The sequence below is a fragment of the Acanthochromis polyacanthus genome, chromosome 18 (assembly GCF_021347895.1).
Source record: "Acanthochromis polyacanthus isolate Apoly-LR-REF ecotype Palm Island chromosome 18, KAUST_Apoly_ChrSc, whole genome shotgun sequence".
Lineage (NCBI taxonomy): Eukaryota > Metazoa > Chordata > Actinopteri > Pomacentridae > Acanthochromis > Acanthochromis polyacanthus.
The window spans coordinates 17037553-17053963 of record NC_067130.1 but is presented as its reverse complement, the minus strand read 5'-3'; the positions used below and the strand labels follow the sequence as shown (position 1 = coordinate 17053963).

General features: G+C 40.3%; 1 protein-coding gene across 26 annotated transcripts in view; it reads right to left on the bottom strand.

Moving 5' to 3' along the window:
* erbin (erbb2 interacting protein) overlaps positions 1 to 16411 on the bottom strand; it is an 88192-nt gene that overhangs the window by 49540 nt on the left and 22241 nt on the right. For all 26 annotated transcript variants that reach the window (XR_007937504.1, XR_007937507.1, XR_007937505.1 and 23 more), the window contains exons 2-10: positions 10703 to 10897; positions 10387 to 10504; positions 7498 to 7576; positions 7227 to 7316; positions 5692 to 5748; positions 3336 to 3399; positions 2426 to 2500; positions 1503 to 1647; positions 785 to 857 (exon numbers count right to left, since the gene is read on the bottom strand). Coding sequence is in view for 20 of the 26 variants with exons in the window: in XM_051938471.1 (XP_051794431.1) it covers positions 785 to 857; positions 1503 to 1647; positions 2426 to 2500; positions 3336 to 3399; positions 5692 to 5748; positions 7227 to 7316; positions 7498 to 7576; positions 10387 to 10504; positions 10703 to 10888 (887 nt within the window). In the remaining 6 variants the exon portion in view is untranslated. The remainder of the gene's footprint in view (positions 1 to 784; positions 858 to 1502; positions 1648 to 2425; positions 2501 to 3335; positions 3400 to 5691; positions 5749 to 7226; positions 7317 to 7497; positions 7577 to 10386; positions 10505 to 10702; positions 10898 to 16411) is intronic.

The window sequence follows — 16411 nt, the reverse complement described above, 5'->3', positions numbered from 1 at the left end:
AACTAAACCATAGGCTTTGTAACATAATCTGTGTCAAAGTACAGAAGGAGACATACTAACACAAGGGATGATTGATAGTGTTTGGAAACAATAAATAAAAACAAAACCGTACAGCTACAGCAGTATTTCTCAGCTGATGTAGATTTGTCTCTCACATGGACATTCGGACTGAACAGTTTTATTTTGTGTGTGTGTGTGTGTGTGTGTGTGTGTGTGTGTGTGTGTGTGTGTGTGTGTGTGTGTGTGTGTGTGTGTGTGTGTGTGTGTGTTTTTAGAACCACAGATGGATTAAATGGAGTCTAATCTTTGTGCCGGACCACAATGATTCAGAGTAGTCCGAGGGTCAGCATGTGGACCGATCTCGCTCAGTATGGCCTCAACAGCTGTCCACTGCTGGGTTTACCTGCCTGCTGCAGATCGTTTGAGAAAGGATGCGACTAATTTAATGTATCAGCAATAAATCTGAGGTTCATCGGGCCCAACACTACCAGCAACCTCTCCACAATAAGATAAACCTCAATAAACCAGCAAGGCAGACTCACAGTCATGATTTCCAATTATTGTCATTCAGTCTTTTAATCACGGCTAACACCAAGCTACTCGACATCATCAGCATTAGAGCAAAACAAATAAAGCGCTGGGACACATTATGTTTAACAGGAATATCTGATTTACCCAGACAGACGCTTTATGAGATCAGTGGTCTGCAGATAAAAACAGCACAATAATCCACTGATCTCAAGGTTTATTCCAGTAATACTAAAGCTACTGATGTAACCCTCACCCTCCAATGGAGTCTGGTAAGTACATCAGCTGGTTTTCATCCACTTTGAGTGCAGTCAGTTTCTTCAGGGAGCCTAAACAAGCAAAGAGAAAAAGCAGGAAATGGAAAGATCAGATTAGAGAGACGCATAAAGCAGCTCATAGAGGTTATTGATTATCGCTTGCTGTTGCACCACAAATAGGAATATCCATTACGGCAGTTAATTACATTCAATCATACTGTCATCAGTACAGTAATAGGTTTAGTAGTAATCAGGCCTGATATTGACAGCAGTGTGCATCTGGACTCATCTGATACTATTAGTCTGGTCTTAACTTCTAAAAACGCTGTTTGCTCAAAGGGATACAATTAAAGTTTTGTCCTTGATAGAGCACGCATAAGGACAGAACTTTGTCAGCTTGGTCAGATTCAAATGCAATCCAAGTTTCATTCTCAATTTATATTTTTCCGTGAAGACAAAAGGAACTAAAAGGGGAAAGAAAAAAGAAGCAGCTCTCAAGAGATACATTAGTGTTTCCATGTGTTTTATGAAGCAACATTTTTGAAAGGTGTTATGAAAATGTGTTTTAGCTACACAGGAATTAGATCACCACAACACAAATGCAGGAATGGACCCAGAAATTAAAAACAAATTGGCAACAGCTAAAAGAAAGTTGAGGTGTTTCATAACAGATTCTCTAAAATTAAGATGCGTCTGTGTGCGAGCTGTAATCTTCACCAATGGAGCCAGGAAGCTGTGTGAGGGCGTTGTTGGACAGCAGCAGGTCCTGCAGACTCTCACAGCCGCAGATTTGTTCATCCACCATCTCCAAGTTGTTCTTCGACACGTCTAGATAGACCAGTTCTTTCAGCATCCCCATCATCTGGACAGATAAAAGGACACGTACAAGAAAATGACACTGAAGTTGCACAGATATCTCATCAGCCATGCTTGCATTCACGAAGCAGTGTTAGATGATCAAAGAAACAGTGGATTGAGACAAAACATCCTCAGCAGGCAGGTAAAATCATTTCTTTGGGGTTTGCAGATGCATCCTAGACATGATATTATCCCAAAGTAGGTCACATTACTGCATTTTTTACTACTGAAAACGTACATTTTATATGAAGAAAAACAGTTGCAGTTACTAGCTTGGTTCATGTGCTTGATGGACGTCATTGCTTATAAAAGGCCAGACTGTGATTACAGCTGATGCTGTTGAAATGCTGGCAGCTGAACTAATGCTTTTATTATGACCTAGTTACAAACAAGCTGGTCATTTGGACGAAAAAAGAATCTCATGTCACAAATTCTGACCATAAACACACCATTATGAATTAATTACGTTTAACAAAAATAATTGCTTCACAGCTGCAGGGTTTTTTTTTTCTAGTTGCTATTGGGACATCTGCAAGCCCAATAAGTCAGCTTTTTTTTCAGTAAAACTGTCTTCATCCAGTAAGAGAGTCATTTCCAAATTGCAGCTCCATCCCTGCTGGTTTTCAAGAGCTAAAAGCCTGATCTAAATTGACTGGAGTTCACTCTGATGAAGATTTAAGTCGACAAGTAGTGTGAAAAATCAAGGAAAATAATCTGAAGAGGATGTTTTAGGGCACACCAATCACAGAGAGTGTGTATATAGGAATGACTTTAAGTTATACCCCAGGTAAAAATGTCAGTCTGTTCCCGTCCATCCACAGCTCCTTGATTCCAGTCAGCTGCTCCAACACCTCAGGCTACACGTGTAGAGAGGAGAAAGAAGGTTATGTGATAGAGGTATGTACAGCATGTGTGAGTGTTTGTGTGTGAGTGTGTGTGTGTGTGCGCCTGTTGGGCAGGGACAAGATCAAGAGGTTAATACATGAAGATAAAATGAATCATCAGGCAATTCATTTATTCCACTGAGATTATCATGTACTAAAGTTCCCCTCTGGTAATTGGTAAACAGAGAGGAGTGTTAAGAGGTTTCGATTATTTTCACATTATAATTAGGCCTTTCCTGCTTTGAAATGACTTAAATGTACCTCTATACCATTGCCTCCTTTAGAATGTATGGCTCTCCCTCCTCTCACTCGCTGCAGCTTCAACACACCAGCCCACCTTTTACTTTGCTCAAACACTGCAAACCTACTTTGTGCTACGTCATTTTGCCTGAGCTAGAAACTGATTCTGAAGAAGGATAACGGTACAGAACGTTTACAGCTTCTTAGCTTTGCTATGTATGAAAAGCTGCAAGTCCGAATCCATATTTTTGGGACTCATTAGTAAATGCTCGACCATTGTGTTGACTGTTTGTTTAATTCATGATGTGCCTCCCAGCATATAAAGAAACACCATACGCCCATGTTAACAAGGTGAAAAACTGTGTTTCCACCAGAGGAGGCTTTTAATGAATGCTTTCATCTCTTGGTGAAAACAAATGAGTTTCTGTATGTGCACTGAAAAAAAGCACAATGCTTTCTTTTAAACACGAAGGACACGGAGAGGGAACAAATTAAGGAAGGAGGCGGTGAGGTCGACATAACAGAGGTAGAGCCCTGGGCACTGACAGACAGACTGACAGATACTCACCACTTCAGTGAACTCATTACTCCCCAGGTCCAACCTCTCCAGCTGTGTGAGCTTCTGCATGCTTCTGTAGACACACAAGGATACGGAAAATCAGCACAGGTTGTAATAATTGGAAAACTGTGTGCTGGCACTTGAAAATCAATAGAAAACACTCAACTGCACCTCTGTGACTTGTGGACCATGTGCTTCAAAGAGCAAGCCAAAACAAACTTTCCTTTTTTCCCCCTTGTTAAGATTATCAGTCGATTTTCATGTTACATTTTAAATAGCACACATGCTCTGGCTTTGCTCCTTTCACTGAATAATTTTATGTGGAAATAAATACCATTTAGAGCTCAGGCGTGACAGAAATATGCTTTAAATGATGGAAAATGTGACGTATGCTAGCCCTAAGCCTTGCTCCAGAATTTCCTCTCCACATTCAGGTCACAGGCTCGCATTCTCTGCTCACTGTAAACAAGTGGATAAAAAGCAGGACCATTCAGCTGCTTTCACTATAGTTTCGACTATGATAAATTAATCAATAGCAATAAAAAGAATGCAGATGAAATATTCTCATAAAAGCTAATTTCACATTCTGTGCATCAATAGAGTATCACTCTTTATTCAGAATCTGATTATTCAATGTCTTTCAGGGCATTTAACCCTCAATTACTGCAGCAAAACATGGAGATCACGGAACCTACAATTTCCTTCTTTCGAATCAATTTCATTTGTACAAAATAAAGTCTATCTCAAAAACTGGGAAGCAGGAACAGTAGCAAAACACAACACATGGTGCGCTTGATCTTTCGACTGTTGCTGCGTCTTTAATAGAAACGTATCCCTCTGAGCTTCTCACAAAACTCACTGGAGTCAAGTGTTTAAACTGTGGAAGTCTGCCATGGTAAAGAATTGTGATAAACAAATGAACTGTGAGCTTGTTAGATGAGGATTTTAGATCAAAGGTTTCCTGAGAGTGAAGTTCAATAAAATTATTCCACATTACAACCGAAGCAAGAGACCATGAAAGGAGATGAAATGGAGATGTACTTTGTTCTGTTTGGGAACAGATATGATGACCCATTCTCAGCAGGAACGAACTGTGTTTCCTTCAAACATGAGTGCAGTAATGGAAAGCAGAGGCCCACCAACCTGTATGCTTTGGTTTGTAGGTCCATGAAATAAGAATGTCAGACATACGGCGCAAATTATAAATATGATTTAGGCTCTTTGGTGACAACATTAATTATGTCTATAAAACTGAGCAATAGCCAACTTTGTCACATTGTTACCTAAAAGTTGGCAAGAACACCAGAGACCCCCATGTGAGCTGAAAGGGGTAAGAATGAGCTGTGCTGGCTCATCTAGAAAGTGAGTTCACCAGTTTAAAAAACCCTCTAAGGCTTATGACCTCAAGTTGTGAGGAACACAGCAGCCTTCTTTAAAACGCGGAGAAACATTTGGTTTATGCATGTGCTCCATGTGTGTCTATGAGCTGGGAAAAAGAGAGGGAAAAGAGGCTGCACTTTTCTATATGGAAACCCTGAATAGACTTCTGCTGCGCCTCTTTGTTTACGTCTCTGAAATGCTTGTGTGTCGCTCTGGCAACCTTCCCAATCATTAGTCCTTCTCTTTGTCAGCGCTCCAGCCTTTAACAGGTCTGGCCTCTGTCACATAAACACAGCGAGAAAAGAGGATCTGCTCGGAGCTCCTGCACTCCACTTTACACAGCTGCTTGACTGTCAGTCCGTGAAAAATAATTTGAAAAAAACAGACAGTGAGTGAGATAACGAAAAGGAAACTTCGCCAAAGGGAGGATGGACAAAAAAAAGCAAGTAAAGAAATGCAGCTTTGCAGAGGAAATGGAAAGACATAAAAACGATACAGCAAGTGAAGCATGAGAGAAAAAGAGAAGAAACAACTCGAGACAAACAGAGAAAGTAACTTCCCCCAGAGTCACCTGGAGCTTTCTCTAATATTTGTGTGACGTTCAGTCTCCCAGCGGCTTTCTTTCCTCCACAAACGGTGAAATAACCCTCACCACTGTCTCAGCAGAGGATTATAAAACCTGTCACAGCAAGTGGCCAAGTAAAGGGGGCTCTTATGTAACAGTGGAATTTAATACTCCAGTTAGAGGTGTGGAGAGGGAACCGACGGAAAAAAAAAAGAGGCAGGATGGAGGACGCAGCAGAGACGCTGCAGGGGTTTTAGGAGGAAGGAAACAGCGAGGAAGTTGGTGTAAAAAAATTCTTGACACGCTTCATGACACAAGCATGAACCTCAGTGTAACGTTGCTCTTGTTTTGTAATGGAAATGAACATTCTGTACGTTTGATGTTTGGAACATTGGTGAGGTAAAAAAAAAAATCACCTACTTTGGCAACATCTTTAACTGGTTCTCCCTCAGCTCCAAGATCTGAAGCTTCGTCAACCTGCAACCAGAAAAAAAAAATCACTGTCATTATTATTCGGAACTTTGAATGACTACATGACAACTACATCCCATAGTAACCTTTATTCATTTTAACATCTTGCCCATGCTACATATTCACCCTATCGGGATACTGTACTGTAATGGTCCTCAACCTTAGGGACCATAATTTTCTTGGCTAGCTTATCTCCTATTAACCAGCTATGACGAGCAGCTACTTAACTGTTTTATCTTTAATTAACTCAACAAAAAAGGTCTCATGTAATTTTCTCTCGAGTTAAAATAGCAGTTGAACAGGATGGCCTTACAGAGGTGTTTTTATACGAGGAAACAGGAGGATTGGGGCTACCACCCACGTGGGCATCTCGCATCACATGTTTTGTGTAATCAGAAGGCTCAACACTAACTGTTGTGTAAACTACAAACAATAAAAGCCATGACTAATCCTGCGGGTTTGATGAATCAATGAGTTTGACCTTTGCGGAAATGAAACATCCTAAAAGCGCAGAATCTGTTGAAGCAGTACGATTTAAAATTAGGAAACAGGATAAATTAAGCACACCACCGCAATAATTTGACATCACATTTATACAATCTGGTCATCAAGTGAAGCACGCATGTAAGCAGTGTGGTCCTCACGTGTGTGTATACTATATACAGTTGCATGCAAGGGCTTAGTGATGCTGGCGAATAGAAAATCATTTCATTAATGTCCGATCACTTCAGCACATCAATATCATCACTATAATGTGCAGATGACATAAGCTAGTCTTATGTCATATTTAATATTTTGTCAACATTTCACCTCGCTCCACTGCAGGCTGTACAGTGAAGAGAAATCTGTCTCGATGGTTCATATCATCAAGCCAGCATCGTTATTTTAATTATGTGACATTTTTTGGCATTTCTGACCTTTCTGACCAGGAAGTTAAGGCCCAAGATTGTATTGGAAGCTTTTATAAGATTTGAATTTGCCAGACTGTACAAACTACACAGCCCTTAATGCTACAATTATACTAGCTGGGTGATAAAGTAAAACTAATTGTCATGATAAAACGGTTTATTTTAGTTTTGATGATTTGCATAATAATTAGTTCATTTGAATTTGAACCACCATTAGCAAGATGATATAGTGTTTATGTGTCACTTGGGGTTTGCTCATACAATCGTGTGCTTTCATGGCAATATGCATTTAATGTATCCAAGTGAAACCACTCAATATTCTATGGACCAATTTTCTTATTGCTATTGACAAAGTGTAATTCACAGATACTGTAATTGTTTTGTAATTGCCAAGGACTAAATCATACCCATGTTAGGATACATCTCGTGCTATCACAGCCATGCAAGTGTCATGGCTTCACGTAATACAAAAAATTGAACGTGACAGTAAACATCAAAGTGTGAAGAAGAAATGCTAGGTTGAGCATTTTTGCAAAAACAACTGCCTCCCTATCCAAATTGAAAACCAAAACTGACCTGCCAAAGCTGGCTGGAAGGAACTCCAGGAAGGCATCGTTCAGGTAGAGCTGCGTCAGACTGAGAAGCTGAGTGAAGCCTTCTGGGAGCCTGATAACACAAACAGTACAAGAGCATGAATCACATTACTCACACAAAACCTGAAAATGACTGCAGTGCCAGAATGCTCAAAAAAGAATTCAAGTGCAGCATTAAACCCAAAAGCAGTTAATTAGGACTGAAAAGCTTTTGTGTGCTTTCCAGAGCTGTATAATTTTTTTAGAATACTTACTTGGATATGGGATTCACACTGGCTTCTACAATAGCTAGGACTTTGCAATTTTTGATGTTTTCTGGAAACTCCTGGATACCTAGGGGAAAAACACAATTCCCAAAATTAGCATCAGTGGTTTAGAAATGCGGTAAGTGAACATCTGCACGCTGTATCTCAACTGTTTTATTACCACCGACAGAAAACAAATGAATCCTGTCCAATGAAAAAGATGAAGGAAAATACGAGCCAGCTTAATTGTGTTTAGTAAAAGAAGCTTTGCGAATGTTAAACACAGGTGGATGGTGAGTAGAAGCAGGGAGGCTTTCTGTCTGAACGGTGAGTGCTCAAGGTACATTAAGAGTGGCTCTGCACCTTTCCTCTGTAAACAACCACAGAGAGGAGTGCTTGAAGGGATGTAATAAAAAAGCAAGAAAGGAAGGAGGAAAAAAAGAAAGCCCACTGAGTGATAGTCTTCAAGTTCTTACTGAACGTCTACAATGTGTGAACTGCAGGAAAGAGGACGTGACCAACTCTCAAGGTTTATTTTCACCCACTTTGTTTTGTGTCCAAAACACTTACCCTAGAGTGCTCTGAGTAGAAGGATAATCTGCTTTTAATGTAAACACAGCACATACGGCCCTGGTTCATGAAAACACCACTACATCCTTCAACATCTGTTTAATCTAGGCTGCTACTGCACTCATTCATTTATATTAGAATCACCTTTTTAACCTTTCTTTATACATGAAAGAGTTTTGCTGGGAAACAGTTTACAGAGATGATCGTCTTTTTAGGGAAGCACAAGAATAACATCAGATTGTTTAGGTTCGTGTTGTGCTGTGACCATGTGTTTGATATCTAACTGGTCTTAAAACCTGTGGACATGAAATCCAGACACATGCACGTGATGCAAGCACACAGAACAGTATCCGTGCGTGGAAAACCATCCTCGTGAGGGAGCATATCTGCTCCGCTTGCACAAATGCGATCCCGAAAGCACGGGGCTGTGACAAGCGTGATTTCAACTATCCCTGCTCAACGCTCAGTCGCTCTTCAAAATGACTTTGAAGACTTTGGAGGTGGGAAAGTGGCTGACAACTGCGCATCTTTGATTAGTCACATTCAAAACCCACAGTCTCCAGTGGTGGAAGAAGTAATCAGATCTGGTGGTTAAATAAAAGTGACAATATCACAATGGGGAAATATATAATCGACAATACATTACAATGCATTACTGTCGGAACATCCTGCAGTGGAGCCTCATTATGAGATTATGAGAACACTTCATTGCTCCCAAGAGGGAAACTTACAAACTATCCAGTAGAAAACATTCAATTCAGCTTCAATTTTATCAGCAGCAATATTAGAGTGATAAACACATTAATGCAACAATAATAAAAATCCAATAATATAACATATATTATTCAGAAAATGACCATTCTGAATAAGGGCTGGAGTTGCAATGTATGAACAATGAACACGGAAAAGCACAGAAGGCAGTATGTTGTAGGTTTGAGCAGCTACTTACAGTCTGGGATACAGCAATGTGCCAGTGATTATTCCTCATGGGTATCATGCACAGTGGGTGAACACAGCACAGGATTTCTCAAGAGTTTAGAACTCCCCACTCTGTTTGGGCATCAAAGTCCCTGCAGCAACAACTTCCTTTACAACTCGTCTTAATGATGAATTATAAAAGGTGTGAATGGCTGAGAATTTCATTGCACTGCCTCTCCTCATACCAAAGAACTGTTTTATAGACCACTTGTTTTCCTAGCACATGCCCAGTTGGCATCTTTGTTCTGCTGACAGTTCCTTGTGGATTTGGGTGGATGGCAAAGTTCATGAGACAGGTACCCTCTTGCAAACACGCAAAGCATGACTTTGGGTATATTTTGATGCTACTTATTTTGATGATACTTCCACACCTTTACCCAAGTGAAAATCTGAATGTGTGCCTTTCATAGTTTTTTACACTGTCATACTGTTACTTTTACTGACTAAAGTCTCAAAAGTGAACTTGACAGCATGTTTTGAGAAGTCTTTGAGCGTGTAGAGACAATTTACCTCAAGCTCATCACAGCCCTGTGCTTTGAGGACCACAAGTATGAATACGGAGCAGAAATGTTCCCTCGAGTCGACGGTTTTTCACTTGTGGACGCTGTTCTATGTACATGTCCTGTTTTGAGGCCAACTATACATCACAGTTTAAAGCACAACCCTTTGTAAAGAATATGCAACATAAAGTTATCCTAGCATTGCACTTTTTAAAGGTTTACCAATGCCAGAATGAATCTATGCGCAGCTGCTTCTTGAACAGACACGATACTCTGCAGCTGTTTACTTTTTGAAATATTAGACTAGAGCAGCACAGACTGAAGAAGGTTTTAATTAAACAGGAAATATTAATTAAAGCAATAAAATACTGTCACTTCCCATTCTATGAAACTCCTGACAGGGCGTTTTCAGTTGAGCACCTTGCACACAGATTGTGTGAGAACCAGCAACGGCACTTCATTGCAGCAGTTGTTCTGTTTTGTCCCTGCTGTTACACTGCGCTATGGAGATCGCGTGTTATACTGCAGGTCTGGGCTTGTTTACTTTATTCATCGCATCAGAGGTTTTGAGGCACGCAGTTCTGTGACGTAACGTGTGGTAAACGAAACATTCAGCTGCACTGTACCTCTGAATATCACTGAAGGAATCTAAACATGGTATCAATTATGAAACTGTCTGCCCATTATTTTTCATCAGAAAGTCAACAGCAGTAATGACAAGCAGTGACATCACAGTTTTATATGACTCATTTAACCTGTCCATCAAAAAGGCTTGCAACCTAAGAAACAATTCTCAGGAAAGGATTAAGACGCACAATGAAATCACAAAGAAAAAGTCATTTTTGCTTACTGTTTTTGCTGACATCAAGCTCCCTGAGATTGACGAGGTTTGCGATCGCTGCCGGCAACACTGTTAGGTCATTATCTGGCATGCTCAGTCGGTTAAGTAACTGGCAGTTAAACAGTTGCTGGCAGAGAGAGACAAACACAGTACGTTAAAGAGTAAGATAATTTACAGTCATGTAAAGTTGACATATCATATACAGTGTAATATTAGATGCTCAAGTGTTCTTATTTCAAATAAAGTTCAACTGAGTCATCCTAAAGCTTCTCGCAGCAAAGCAGTGGCCATTAAAAGTTTCTATATGTCACTATGTGTGCCTTACTTTAGGCAGCTCCTCGATCTGGTTGGCATCGAGGTAGAGTTCCTGCAGGGTCTTCTCAAAGCTAAAGATCTCCTTAGGAACAGTCTCCAGGCTGCAGTGGGAGTAGTCCAGCGATGTTACCGTCTCCTCCTCGCCCCGCAAGCAGCGGCACGGCACCAGGCGAACAAACAAGCTCCGCTTGGACATCCTTAGGCACTAGAGAGGAAAAAACAGAAGGATATGTAAAGGGAATAGAGTATTAGGAAGCCATATGGAGGTAGACATATGAGATAATGTTTGGATTCGAGATTTTTTTTTTTCCATTTTTCCTATGTAACACATAGTTAATGTTTTCGGTACAGTGCCAAAATAATACTCATTTAAACGCAGACAGATCCATCTCTGTGGTCAGATAACTGTTCAAAACACATTGTCAAAAATGGCTCAAGCTTTATTTGAACAGAAATTATATAATTATACATTTATTTTGAAAATAGCAGGTTAACCCTTTAAGCTTCAGTCAATTCCAGCCGTTTTCAGTACAAAAAAAATCGCTAATATTCTATTTTTAAATAAAAAAAATACGAAAAATACGGGGAATATTGGACGCGCATGGGGAGGTGCATTTCCTTGAAAAGGACCGATTCGGGGATTTTATACCGACTTCAGGACATGTTTTGGACAAAATAGTTTACTGGCTTGTGTCATCTGATGTAAAAGGTTGGATTATGGCCGTTTTTTGTGGAATCTTTTTTTTGTGTGTAATAATAAACCCGGAAATGTGAGTCGCGCTGTGTGCTTTGAAGCCATGTATAGAGAACGGATGGATGAATATTTGTTTTTGTCGGACAAATGTGTTTTTCTCACCAGCTGTGGTAATTGCATCTGAAAGTGGTTTATACCGGCGGATTCATGAGAATCTAAGCTTTCCATCGGTGTATAGTGTTTGTATAATCGCGTTTGCAGCCGTCGGACATTCTTGAAATTCCTATGCAAATTAGTAGGTGTACCGCCGGCGGTACACTGAAGCTTAAAGGGTTAAAACATAACATATGGCAGCAGCGTCAACAAGAAAATGAGGGAAATAACTCAAAATGATACATAATACAGTATTTTACTTTAGTGTGGGAGAGTCCAAGACATTAGGAATGGGATCTGATCCAACAGTTATGACAAGTCGTTGGTTTGTGTGTACTGACAAATCCCTAAGGTAACTCAATAAAGGGAAATCCCAGTATTTACCAATTTGTCCAATATGGTTATTAGCCATAACAAGATTTTACTTGCCAGCTCATAAGCTGAAATTGTTGAGATTTGTGAAACACAGACCACAGACTTACGAGGAGAAGTGACTAATTGCTCGATACCTGCAATTTAGTTTCTCATAACAGCTACAGGTTGGTTAATATCTGATAAATTTGCTGGGAAACAGAAGGAATCATTCCTTCTTGCTCTGATCAGCGTTGTTCATGCTGTAGTATGTATTTCCCATCTCCAAAGTGGAAGCAGTGAGAAAACTGTCATAATGAATATTACACATGGTTGAAAAATACTGGAGTTTCTTTTTAACGTGGAAATTCATTTGAGGGAACTATACTTATAAATAAACAGGCAATTCAGAATCTGGTCTGAAGGACACTGCAGTGTCCCAGCAGCATCAGCAGATTTATAACAGCTCTGTAGAGCAGGGGCACTTCTGTAGAAAGACCTCTCAAAACAGCCATCAGCTGCATCATCCACAGTCAATCCCATTATTTTTTCTTCCAAGGGTTTGTGCTGCCAGTGTGTTCTTAAATATGCATATATATATATATATATATATATATATATATATATATATCACAGCTGATCACAACAATGACTCAGTGAATGAAGACATGGCATAAATGATTTGTGAATAAAAAAATGATGCATAATTTTATACTTTCTTGTCAAGTTTTTACCCAATATCCCAAAGAATACCAACCTCATTTTTCTTGTGGTGGGAAAAATCTGTTCTCAGATTCTAACATTCCCATAGGTATGCAAAATGGTCAGCTGTTCAACATTATGGCTATGCTGCGTCCCCAACTGGGTTGAAGCAGAGGATAAAAATGCACAGGGAAAAAAACTCAGGCCATGAGTCAGCCATTATTTTGGAAATCCACGTACTTAACTAGTTTCATGCAAAACTGTCTGTACAGCAAAAAAACATAAGGAGATGCACGAGCCAGAAAAGGTTTTCAGCCAAGTACAGAACACACTATGGAATGTGTCCTGGTCAACAGAGGCTTTGTTCTTTGGAGCATGGAGAGAGAATGTCACTTTTCCTCCCTCCTGTCTTAATCTGAGTGCTGCCACAGCACATAATCTCAGAGACCACTCACTGTGAAACATGACAGTCCAACTGAGCTGTAAATATGTGACAGCCATCACCTCAACAGTGCAGTCCATGTGTGGGTGAAAGCACATGTTTGTGTTGGACTGTGTCACCAGGAGCGATGCCAATATTTTTATTCGCTCTGTGAAATTTGAATATAACCTATTGTCATGTTCTCACATGCATATATTTTTGCATGTGTGACCAGACATGCTTTTTCTGGATGGGGCAAAACCAGTGATGCTATTTTAGAGATACTCTAAATTTTTATGCCTACCATGGCAAAAAAAAAAAAAAAATTACTCAATACTTCTTCATATAAATAAAGAAGCAACTTTTCTGAACTACCTTTCAAAATATGTCAAAAGTTAACTCAAACGAGGAGTGGTCAGTTATTCCGCTATCTCAAACTCATTAAAATAACGGGTGCATGTATGCACACACCCACACTCACATGAGGTATGCACAACCAAGCGGCTGTCAGCCTCCCACACAGCCTTCACACAGCTACAGAAGCAGGCAGCTCATGTATAAATACTCTGAGTAATCTGGTCTATCACCAGAGGGGATGACAGAGAGCTTGGCTCCATTCACCCTGAGCAACGAGAACTGAGAGTATGGGTGACGCATGCAAAGGCAGGGTGGGAGGCGAGGGAGGATTGGGAAGGAGGGGAGTGTGATATGGGTTAACAGAGAACGGGGGTGGTTGTGGATTATTGTGAGGGGGGAAAAAAAAAAAAAAAAATCACAGAGCAAGAAGAGAAAGTGTCATGTGAAAAGTTGTGGGGAAGGATGGCTATAGATTAGAAGACTAACAGTAAAGCAGGAAGAGCACACTGAGGAAGATTAAGAGTGGGTGTGCTGAACATTTTATAGCTGGTAAAAGAATAAATTCAGACCTTCAGCATGGGGTCTAAATGATTCCATATCACAATTTGAAAGGACCAACAGAGGTAGCACTGAGGGTAGAGACTTTGGGATGCGGCACAATACTACTTTGAGCTAAATGTTAGCGTCAGCATGCTCAGGATGAGAACGATAAAATGCTGCTGTTTAGTGGGTATTACGCCGATCATCTTTCATTTAGTATTTCAGCATGTGAAATAAGCACACCTGAGGCTCAAGTGTTTGTTTTCAAACCAAAGTACTGATAGTACGGTAGGACTGGTTACCCAATTTTTATCTTGAAAAGCTAAACATGCAGTCTGTCATTCCTGAGCTTTTCCACCTTCAAACTGCAGTGTACTGATAACAAATTCAGACTTCAGGGGTTTCAAATGTATTAAACTTAACTCAGCTTGTGGGATGGAGCTTTGTTTTATTGACTCTACATTAGAATTAGCTTGTGGTTCATACATGCATGAATCTGTACATTCTAGGTTAAATCTACGCCACCTTATAGCAGAAAGGGATCATTTTCATACAAAAAAAACTTTGAAATAGGCAACTTCGATGCACAGAAATGAATTTTGGTGGGTTCAAGAGTAATCAGAAACTAGAAAGACATTCAGTCCTCTGCCAAAGTTAATGTCCTATCTTGCAAGTTTAAAGGGAGTGATCTGGATCTGCATCAAAATTTCATGGGTTCTTCCTCTGGCCGTGCTTCACATCTCCACTTCATTTTGTGAAATTCAGCTGGGTAGCTTGGTTTTTGTCATAATCTTGCAGACAGACAAACAAAAGGCACTGAAAACACCTCCAGATTGGTTCCTGCCTTGGCAGAGGACTGAACTAACACTTGCTGTAGTCTTTGTTATGGAGCTTCGTTGAGAACACGATAACCACAGAATATTGCCAGCGTCGCTCCTTAAAAAACAAAAGAATGTTGCACAATGTTGTACACAACAAGGATGCTAACCTTGTGAGTCAGGTACAATTTGAAAATACGGTCCTTCTAAATACTCGTTACAGGAATTGATACTACTGCAATCAATGAAATTTTAAACGTTATTTCCTAAACCATGCAGAATCCGGGTTACATTTGCATAACAGACTAATGATGTGGAAAGATTTTAAGTCAGTGCTGTGCAGCTGAAGCACTCTTTCAATGGTAGAGCACTGATCCATCTATTCCCTACCTCCTTTGTGACCATGGTTATGGTTTCAGCGCCCTTTCCTTTGTGCTGTTTTTACTTTCTGTTACAAGAAAGTTTTTCCTACATGTAAAATAACGAGACAGAGAAATGGAGTGGATAACTGGCACTGCTAGGCTGGCTCTCTGATTAGTTGAAGACCCCCTCCTCCCTTAAGAGTAATCGGGAAAGCAGCACACTAATGAGAACTGCACTGCCTACAACATAGATAGGCTTATCCACTGACCTACATGTTACAGGAATGATGACTGACTACATTCACCCAGCTTTAGTTCATCAAGAGCTTTTGACTTCAGAAGTAAAAAAAAAAAAAAAATTCAAGACATGCAATACAGATTTCCAGACATGTTAAGCTCTCGGCTGAGACTTTCTTTCTTAGCCTACTTATTTAAGCAACACATTACTTAAATCAGCAAGTGTTAGGGCTGACACTGTTAAAATCCTTAAAAAACTTTTACAGTGCGAGTTTATGCAAACACTGTCTGTATTTGTTCATAAATTTCAAAATGTGTGGGCATGTGTGAATGGTGGACATGTGACTCTGCAGCCTGGCAGTGATCCCCCTGGCTTCCTCTGTGCAGCAGTGAATGAAATAGACCAGAGGGCAGGCCAGTCACAGATTACCACTTTATTCTCCCACTCAGAGCCAGGAAACCACTTCCCTGTCACAACCCTCTCCTTGTAACTTAAGTGCCTCCTGGGTCAGTGCTGTTGCTATAGAGACTGCGGAGACGGTCATGGATAGAATCAGTTCTACATACAAAAAACACACAGCTGCGTTCACTTATTAACGACGCGTGTAGAGAACTACTGACTGATCAGAAGGTTCTACAAAAGCTGGTCAATGCAAAAGAACTGTCATCAAAGGGCTACCACTTCATGCTGGTGTGACTTCTGCAAAGGTCACCGGTGCCTTCCACTGTGACCACCGTGGACTCACTGGCCTACTTCTAGTTTATCTGGTAGAAAATGTGTTAGGAATAAATGAATCACTTCTAAACACTGCTTCCAATTAATCTCAACCTCACTGGGCTGTTCAAAGCCTGTAACCATTGTAGAGCTTTCTGCTAAAAGGAAATAAAAACTAAAAGGAGCTAAATAGCAAAATTCAAAATAGGCACAGTGGATATCGTTGACGAGCCTGTGTGAGCATGTGTTTTTGTGTGTGTCATGGGTTAAACGGAAATGCAACTGCAGCATTTGACGGTAGCGAGCAGCTTGTGTTATTTATAGTACTCGTCTGGTTGATATGGCAGAATGTGATTAGTACGGCTAGCT